This window comes from Diplotaxodon limnothrissa, linkage group LG6 (assembly GCF_057381915.1).
Source record: "Diplotaxodon limnothrissa isolate DT_005_m linkage group LG6, D_limnothrissa_male_GT1.1, whole genome shotgun sequence".
In the NCBI taxonomy this organism is placed as follows: Eukaryota; Metazoa; Chordata; class Actinopteri; order Cichliformes; family Cichlidae; genus Diplotaxodon; species Diplotaxodon limnothrissa.
The window spans coordinates 23,318,010-23,327,869 of record NC_140601.1 but is presented as its reverse complement, the minus strand read 5'-3'; the positions used below and the strand labels follow the sequence as shown (position 1 = coordinate 23,327,869).

Genomic DNA, 9,860 nt, shown 5'->3' with positions numbered 1-9,860 from the left:
GACAATAATTCAAAAAGGCATTCACTGTGTGCGTGTGTGTATGCTGAATAATATAAGATAGCTAAAACAGATTAACGAATAAGTTAGGATAAATGATAAATACGATAAAATGAATAGGAAGAAACTGAAAAGAAATGAACAAACGTAAGTCACACAGCTGTCACATGATGTGTGTGCAGCTTTTTGTTGCAAGTTAGAGATATGTTATATAATTTAATACAATGCATCTCGTTAAAGATGGTCACGTTTGGTTCTCACTAACTTCAGGGATAGTATAGAACTAGCAAAGCTGTATTTTATTCGACGCAGTTTGTCAGTCTTCTTTCATAATTTTGATCAAGTGTAAAAACACAGTAAATATAAAAAAGAAAAGATTAATTTTATTAAAAGCACGAATCAATTCAAAAACATCTTGACCTTGGTTGTTTAGGGCAAAACCTATCAGAATATCAACAAAAGTGTATGTTTGCATATTCGTGTTCATGGACTGTGGTCATCTAATGGAGGAAAGGCATCCTGTACCCACAAGCCAGTAATATATTACCAAGGCTAAATAATGTCAATTAAAGAGCTGGAATCTATTTTGTGCGTTTTTATCTTTTGCTTTTAATCAAACAGCATTCCAGCTTTTCATTTACTGGAGTTTTAGTGTATTTTGTTTTAACATATTCAATATTCATTAGCAGTGCACTTAAGAACTGATAACAACAAATCAGCTAAATTAATGTATTCTCCATTTGGATATAAACACACATATAGATTTACTGGATCTTTGTATTTACATGCATAATAAATTTGATAAAGCTGCCTCTTCTCCCATAACTAGAATGATTTTTTTTAAAGGCTCTAAGGAAGTATTTATTTTTATATATAACTTGCTTTGAAATGTCTCCAGTTATGGGTATGCTGATGAAGAGGAAAACCAGTTGAGATAGTCGACACACTACAGTGAAAAATTAATATTTCACAGGACTTGATGCTGTCCAACGCATTCAGGTGTGTGTTAATGCAATGCCATATTCCCTCAAGTATTAGTCATCTCAGCAAATCACCTAAGGCCAAACTGTGTGATGCTCAGAGAAACTGCAAAATACTGCACGTCTTAGTTCATAAAAATACAATAAGACAAAGACTCAACAACAAAGGTTTGCCAGGAGAAAGCCTCTTTTCTCTAAAAATAACATGGTAGCATCTGAACAAACAACAAAACGCACGCGACATTATCCTTTGCACAGATTAAACCAAAGCAGAGATGTTTGGCCATAATGCACAGAGACACATTTGTTGAATCCCAAACACAGCATAGCAGCACAAGTACCTCATACCAGCTGTAAAGCACAGTCGTGGTGAGGTGATGATTTGGGCTTGGGTATGGACACTTTGAAGCCACTGAGTTGGCCATTTAACTCCTCTGTACACCAGAGTCAAATGTGAGGCAGTCTCTTTGGCACCTAAAGTCCAAACTGGGTTATGCAACAAGCAAGTCTACAACAGAAATGCTGAAAAAGACAAGAAATCTTATTCTTATTGAAATGCTGTGGTGAGACCTTAAAAGCACTGTAAACATACGAGTGCCTGTAAACCTCAATGAACCAAAGGGACTTTGTAAAGAAGAGTGGGTCAAAATTCCTCCACAACAATGTGAGAAACTGATAGTTATACAGAAATTGTGGTTCTACAAGCTAATCTGAATCATGGGGTGTACGATTTTTTCACAGTACTCTGTGCAGGATTGCATAGAGTACTGTGAAAGCTGCCTTTGTTACATGACTGTAAAAGATGCAAGAGAGCCAGTTTCCAAAAATGGTAACACTTAACTGTAACCGATTTTATTGGCAGTTTTGTTGGGTTTTTTGTATGTATGTTTATTTGTTTTAAAATGATTTTCATATTTTATGTGTTGGGTAACATCCCAATCCCAAATAAATTAAAAATTATATCTCAGCAAAAAACAACAACAAACAAACAAACACTTGTTCATTCATTCAAAACCAAGCACAAGAAAATCCAATAAATAATAATACAAAAAATTTGATTAGGAAATAAAAGTAATGTAGAGAACCGTTGAGTAAACTATGCTTCAGATTAGGTACACCACCTATACCAGGTTTATCTATATTAATGAAATAGCAGTTGTTGTTGTTGTTTTTGTTTTTCCACTGATATTATATGAGGTTTTTGTGGCTCCATGTTGTGGTGCTTTGCACCTGAGAGGATCCACAAATCTTTCTGCGGTTGTGTTTAGAAGGACATGTAAAAAACAATCTGCCAAATCAAACATGCAGAGCTGCCCACCGTCTCACCCCTTTGAGAATTAGGAAGCAACCGAAAAAAACTTTAAAGTCGTTCTGTTGTAAGATGTTTCTACACAAATAGTAAGTAAAGTAAAGATGTCGCCTGCCAGTTAGGACAAGCTGGGTTTTTACTTTTTTATGTCCTTGTTTCTCTACCCACCACAACCTTCAGCAAACTAACATAAAAGGGAGTGAAACTGTCTGTCTTCCCCCATAATACCCGTGTTTCATTTTTCTTAGCTGAGATGATGTGTTTTGCAAATTCTGCACTAAAGCACTGATACTAGAAGTAATGAAATTTATTTGAAATTATGTTTGAAGGTGAAATAAACACTGAAATTTGAATATTTTCACTTAGTACCTGTTGCCAACATGTGAAATCATGTGATTTCCAACAAGTCAGAAGACTTGCATTATGCAAACAAACATCTCTAAACCAACAATCACAGATTAGTCATTGTTGGTTGCAGTTCAGGCGAGCAGATAGTAAGAGCTGCTGGTTGCAGTGGACACTGGTTCAATGTCAGAGAAACCTTACTGACAAATACTCGTATCAGGACCGAATCTGGACGCACAGAAATTCAAGAGCTGTAAGTTATGTATTTGCATGTGTGTGTGTGTGTGTGTGTGTGTGTGTGTGTGTGTACGACTAACCCAACTCGAATATGTTCAGCTACTTCCTAAAATATGTAAACATATCTGACATGAACAGGAAAATGTGCATATGTGTCTTTTGATTTTTGGAAATCTAACGAGGCAGTGAAATCCTTGTAATTACAACAGTTTAAGAAACTTTGAATGCAGACTGATATCACTACTTCAAAGACTGCGCCACATATTGATCTCTCCTCCGGCTTGGTGCCACATTAATTTTGAAATCCTCTCTCGTTTGCAGATGGGACAAAAGGCCACACTTTGCTTCCTCCTGCAGCTCATTTTTGAGGTAAATCTGAAGTAGTGCAGGACAATATCTTTACTAATCCACAGAAACTTAAATGGCAGGTGTTTTGTCTCTTAAATTTGTAAAGGTTTCATTTGATGTCTTTCTTTCCTCCTGGTCAGCTGTCATCATGCACACAAATCAGGGTGATACCTGACTCTACGCTGGAGCTTCCCTGTCTCCCAGCAAATAATCACTTCATCGGAGTGGAAGCAATCACATGGAAATTCAATGGTTTTAAACGGCTTCTGTTTTTAGTGTGATGCAAATTTTTGCTGCTTTTATGTACATATATGTATATAACACATGGCCTTCTTTAAACTACAGGTGCCATCCTGCTTCAAAACTATCAGCCCGTCGCTTCAGACTTTTCCCTCCGCTTTCAGTCTGTCACTAAAACCAAAGAGGGCACGTACGAGTGTCTGTTAAAGGGGAGCGATATGGAAATAGTACGAAGGTTTGACGTCATAGTTGATGGTGAGACTCTTTCGTCATCATACGACCACTTTTAATTTTACAGTTAGTGGAGCAACGAACAATAAAGTGTTTGCTGTTTGTCTGCTTTTTGTTTCTTTTTGCAGAATTCACTGACTATCAAATGAAAGTATTTACAAAGTCAGATGTTAAACTCCCTTGCAATATCCCAAGTTCCAGAGAAGTCAGCGCCAATGCACTGTGGTTCAAAGAAAGTGCAAACGGAAGAATAAAGTTGAATCTTGACGATGACTCCGCAGATGATAATAAAAAAATAGAGCTGATTTTTCCACTAGACCACGATCAGAGCATCATGGTCATAAACGCTGGCATGGAGGATGCTGGTATTTATGAATGTGAACTGGATGATGGAAAAAAGCTGAGCTCTATAAACCTTACTGTGGAAGGTAGGGGGCTTGTCAAATTTAATAGAGATTTAATAGATTTAATGATTTCCACTGCGCGTTGAGTCAGTAAGGGGGGGGAAAAGGATCGATTAGTTGCATAAAACATTTTTATTTATGATTTGTTTCAGTTTTAGCTCCTCCTACAGCTCTTCCTCACACATGCCAAGGCTCCACCTCACCATGGGAGCCCTGCCCGGAGGAGAACAGCCGCACAGCAGAACCCATACTGAAGGAGTCCATGACAGAGTTTTCAATGAAGCTGTATTATTATCTCAGAGAAATATATCCTTCTGGCAACATGCTCTTCTCTCCTGTCAGCATCGGTGGGGTGCTCTCCCATTTGTTGTTAGGTACGAAAAGAGAGGCGAGTCGCTATTTTAATGTAATCACGTTGCAAATGTTTAGCATTCATCATGTTCTCCAGTGAATCCTTTAAAGTTTTCCAGTTTCATGCATCACCATGTTAAATTTGAGATAAACCAACCAGATAAACCTGCAGGTAAAAAGTTAAGATACCTTTTTATGTTTCAGTTCGGCAGAATTTTAGAGGGTGAATTAATACAGTAATGAACAAAGCTAAAGAAATAACAGGTTACAGGTTGATATTAAGTTCCTCTTCCAAAAAAATTCTGTTTCTGAACTGGTCTGGCTTTCGTTAGGTATTATTGGTTAACGTCTTATGTGGTTAGCTCTGTGATAGACCTTTCCAGGATGTGCCCAGCTTTTAGCCCTATGACAGCTGAAGAAAACGAGTAGAAGATGATCGATGATTGGAAATGAACTGAATGGATGTTTTGAAGTGTAACTCAAAAATAGAAATGATGCTGTGATCATACAGCACTGCAATCTTCTGTGAATGTCCTGGACTTACAATGTTTCTGAGCTCATCAGCGTAACTAGTGAAACTGTTTATTTGACCACTCCTAATATTCCCGCTCTCTCCCTGTGTTGGAGAGTGTTTTATATATGAAGCCTAAGGATGGCCCGTTTTTCTTCTATTATGTCTTTTGACCAGATGTTATGAGTTAAAAAAAAAAAAAGCTTCCAAATGTAAATGTTGCACCTGAAATAATCTTCAGATCTTTCACCTGCTGAATTTATTAAGAAATAACAACAACAACAAAAAAAAGCTCACAGCTGTCCACAGCACAGTGCATTTTCCCATTACATTTAAGACATTTAGAGGGCTGTGTAAAGGTCATGCCATATTTTTTTCTTAAACTAAAGGAGCCCCTGGAGTAAATGTTTCAAATAACTGTGACTTAAAAATGTTTTGGTACACAGCTAAAAAGACAAAAAATACACCAGTGTCTCAAAAATCTATGGATTCAACTGTATTTTTAAAATCAAACATGGCTTGCAGCTTCCTATAATGTACTAAACGTATTGTTATTGTCTAATTGTACCTTCAGGTGCAAGGAACGATACCCGTAAGGCCATTGAGAGCGCTATCTGCGTGCCTCACGACTTCCACTGCGTTCACTCCCAGATGAAGAAGCTGAGAGAGAAGCTGGCCGGCTCCCTGCTGATGGCCTCTCAGATCTACTATAATTCACGTATTACTATCACAGTGTGAAGTATATCACAGAGCAGAAAATCACAGATCGTAAGAGATAAAATGATTTCTATTTCGGCTCTCCTCCTTAGACATGAATCTGAGTGAGTCCTTTACCGACCAGTCGATCCAGTTTTATGATGCGGAGCCCACAAAGCTGCTGAATACCACTGAGGAAAACACACAGATGATCAACAGCTGGGTGGCAGAAAAGACCCAAAATAAAATCACAAAGTTGCTTGACTTTGTCCCACAAAGTTCACAGCTGATCCTGCTCAACGCCGTCTCCTTCAGCGGTCAGTAAACTGTGCGCACACCTTGTGCACATTTCAAAAATGTGGAGACTGATAAACTGTGTTTACGTGTGTTTTAGGTCAGTGGAAGGTCAAGTTTAACCCAAACAATAAAAAAGGATATTTCACAAAATTTAATGGTGATGTGGTAACGGTGCCTCTTCTCTATCATGACAAGTACATGGCAACTATGATGTATGATCCTCACCTAAAGGCACAGGTAAGGAACAAACCACCAACTGACACTTTTCACAGCAATATGTGTCTAAATCCTACACAGACCTTTCTGCCACAGGCAACAGAAGTGACATCCTGTCTTCATCGATTCCTACAGGAAACATGCGTGTTATGTTTCTTTAATGTTGAGCTTTTCATCTTTAATGCACATCTAAACTGCTCTACTAACTCACAAAACATACAGTTTGAACAGTAGCTTTATGTTTAAATTTCATCTGTCATTTTACGGTTATTTTAATTTTATATCACAATTACTATGCAGTTTATTCCTGTATAAGTAAATATGCTAAAATACTTCAGATCTATAGCATTCAATTTCCTGTTCCCCAAAGGGTCAGTTTCTTGTCTCTAGTCTTGTCTCTTGAGCTATGACAGGTATCAGAGTCGTAACCAGAATCCAGCATCTGATAGTCCATGATTCCGGCGACCTGCAGTCCTGTGCAAAAGTCTTGAGCCACCTCTCCTTTCCTTATATTTTACTTCCAAGGAACCAGACGGTATCATTTTTTAAAGTGGTCTGCAGCTCTCCAGGCTTTCTGAAGGTCCCTTTATAGTTTTTCTTTGGACATCGGTTGCTTTTTCTTTCACTCATTTTCAGTCCAGGCCTGTGTAACTGACCATTTTCATAAGAATGCTATTACTACAAAAATGGGAAAAGTTTTTTTGTTCCTCAAGCCATTTAACACTGACCATTGAAATGAACAAACAAGTAAAGAAACAATTTTAAATTCTATCTTCAGGCACAAACACAATTTGTATATTTTTTTTGTTGACTCTATGCAAAATAACAAAGATAACACAGTTATAAGAGCATTAAATAGTATTTTTGCACCAACAAGGTGATTCTAAAAAAGCTTTTATCTAAAGGGTTGGTGTATTTCAGCATGCTGTGCAGTGTGCCCTTAAAAAAAAAGAGGAAAATGGACAAGTGGAAGACCAAAAAACAAAAGCTATCTATGTTTCCTCAGAGAGTTCAGGCTGTGTTGAAGAATAAAAGCAGATTTTGACTTTCAGGCACGTTAGAATTGTACAAACTCAGTTTTTGTCATATATATCATATTTTCATTATATTGCTAAACATTTTCCAAGGAAAATGAGCGATGGCTCAAGACTTTTGCACAACAGTAGATATCTTTAAGTTGATAAACACGTCGGTGGCCTCAGTGCACCGTGGTTTTGCTCAGATGAGTTAGAGAGTCAACAGTTACTAAATTTACTGCACCACTGGTGCATTTTCTTTTTTCACTCCTTACAAAACAATACACAGAGAATATTTCCATCTCATGGACAACCAGATGACTTAAACAAAGTTAATGCCAGCCAAACAGTTACAGGCACTGATACTATCATGCGTATTACGATGATGAGATACATTTTTTTACATCTCAGGTTTATTTTAAATGCCAGTGGTAAAAACAGATGGTCTCATAATGATCTCTTTTGTCACTTATTAACACTTCCAGTATTTTTTTTTATCTTTTTTGGCCAACAGGTGGCGAGGTTTGCCCTCACAGGAGACAGCAGTCTTTACATCCTGCTGCCTTCCACCAACACAGAGGCAAAGCTGCAGGAGATCGAGCAGAAGATGACCGACAGGACTGTGGTTCAAATGATACAAAACATGAAAACAGCATCTCCTCAGCATATTGAGGTCACTCTGCCCAAAATCAAACTGAATTTCCAGCCGGAAATGAACACGCTTATCAAGAAACTAGGTTGGTTCATCTTCTGTGCTCTCTTCTCTTTCCAACCCAACATCTGACCTTTTTTTGTATTACCAAAAATAAACACCACCCATGCCTTCATCCTGTGCAGTTTAGCTAGCAGTAAACATTAGGTTCCCATTTATGAAATATGTCTCTACGTTTGCTTTTTGATCTCAAAGCATCTCCACCACATGCTTGGCTCTCTTACCTGCTTTCACCCTCACTACTACCTTTTCTGTACTTTTCACTCCCTTTCCAGGACTGTCAGTGCTTTACGAGGGTGCCGACCTGTGTGGCCTCTACCCTCAGGAGAAACTGTTCCTGGACGACGCCAAACACAGAGCCTTCCTCGCACTGACCGAACAAGGAGTGGAGGCCGGCGCTGTCACCACCTTGTCGTTCTCCCGCTCCTTCCCTTCCTTCTCAGCCCTGCGGCCTTTCATCATGCTGCTGTGGAGTGACCACACCAATGTGCCGCTCTTTATTGGCAGGTTGACCGAGCCGTGAGAGGAGAACATAACGAGGGATGGGGAGTAAAATGTGCAGGAAACGACAGGCAATGTTTAACAAAGGCTGCTTTGCTGCTGTGTTTGAAGTAATTTGAAGAATTTTTCTGAAAATTCAGTTGTTAAGAATCAATATTGCTTTAAATAGTCTAGTTACTAAAGTGAGCAGTGACTTGTGGATTTGGATTATCTTCCGAGATGATGATAAATAAACACATATCTACACAACACACATGGTGCTTATCTTATGTTCTTGAAGAATCACATGTTCAAAGGAGGACAGACGCCCACTGATACAGCTCTGATTTATTTTGAGAAGTACTTACACAAACCCACCACAGGATGGCAGCCATACTGTGTGATTGACATGGACAGTGAATACACAGGGACTGCAACAGTGATTTTCCCATCTCATTCCCTCCTCAGCCCTCCCACATCATCACCACTGATAATAATTCAAGGAAGACGAGTGTCAAAATCGGCGACAGTAAAGGTTTTTTGTTCGTTAAAGCGAGAGCTTGCTCGGAAAAGCGAAGCGAACTGAGCAAAAAAGATACCCTGAATCGTCGTATTCACAAACAAATACACAGATGGCGAGGAGTCTGAATGCATGGCACGTCGGCATTCAGAACGATCAGCTAAGGTTGCACTCTATTATACAAGCTGATGGGGATTGCTAAACATGCAGCTGTACTGCACATTGAAATGATTGCATAAGCAAAGCAGGGTCAATAGACAAAGAGTCAGAAAATTCAGTGACTGTAAACAAAACGAACAGATCCAGAGACGGAAACAAATAACCACCCAGCCAGAAATGTGAACTCTATTTGATCACTGCCAACCAGAAATGTATCCTTAATGCCTGGATAATACGATAATGTTGTTTTGGTTTGATTATCTCACTGCTGACGTGCTGGGAGTCTCAATGTGCATAGACAGAGTGCAGAATAAACCTACCACCCTTTTCCAAATCTTACTGACATTATTTAAGCTCTGAATGAAAATATCCTGAAGCCTAAAAGTGCTTTTTATTAGTGTCCAAGCCCTTTATTCTTATCCTAATCCAACTTTGGAGGATCTACTCTCTCTCTCTCTTTTTTTTTTGTTTTTTTTGCTGTCAGCAATCAGACATTCACAAGGTTATCGAAGGACACCAAGAATATGAGCAGCCAGATCGATTCAACAGTTAGAAAACTCCCCGAGGCCACTGACCCACCGTGCATGTGCTTCTCTGAACAAGTGTATGGCCAGAGCTGCTGTGACAGATGAACCAGGGGACGACATCTGATATCCTGGCAGGCATGTAGATAAGTTTTATATATATGAAAATGCTGAAATGTGCACAAAGATCCACGGCATGCATGCAGCTCGATGAAAATGGGATCTTATTGTTGTTGGATCTGTGCGTTTCCACTGACCCTGAAGGATGTAATCCCCCTTTACACCGA

At 38.9% G+C, this 9,860-nt stretch overlaps 1 protein-coding gene across 1 annotated transcript; it reads left to right on the top strand.

Annotated features, from left to right (window-relative positions):
- Positions 1-2,741: 2,741 nt before the first annotated feature.
- On the top strand, positions 2,742-8,661 carry serping1 (serpin peptidase inhibitor, clade G (C1 inhibitor), member 1). Its single transcript, XM_085356971.1, has 11 exons — positions 2,742-2,884; positions 3,190-3,237; positions 3,357-3,468; positions 3,562-3,711; positions 3,816-4,115; positions 4,244-4,465; positions 5,528-5,671; positions 5,763-5,966; positions 6,044-6,183; positions 7,693-7,915; positions 8,166-8,661. The coding sequence occupies exons 2-11, from the start codon at positions 3,190-3,192 to the stop codon at positions 8,411-8,413; spliced, it is 1,791 nt and encodes a 596-aa protein (XP_085213097.1). The 5' UTR covers positions 2,742-2,884; the 3' UTR covers positions 8,414-8,661.
- The last annotated feature ends 1,199 nt before the right edge of the window (positions 8,662-9,860 follow it).

Excerpts from the sequence above, each read along its gene's own strand:
- serping1 (XM_085356971.1), top strand. The coding sequence starts at position 3,190 with ATGGGACAAAAGGCCACACTTTGCTTCCTCCTGCAGCTCATTTTTGAG. Across the intron at positions 3,712-3,815 it reads GTTTGACGTCATAGTTGATG|AATTCACTGACTATCAAATG; the intron begins GTGAGACTCTTT and ends TTCTTTTTGCAG. Across the intron at positions 4,466-5,527 it reads GCTCTCCCATTTGTTGTTAG|GTGCAAGGAACGATACCCGT; the intron begins GTACGAAAAGAG and ends TTGTACCTTCAG.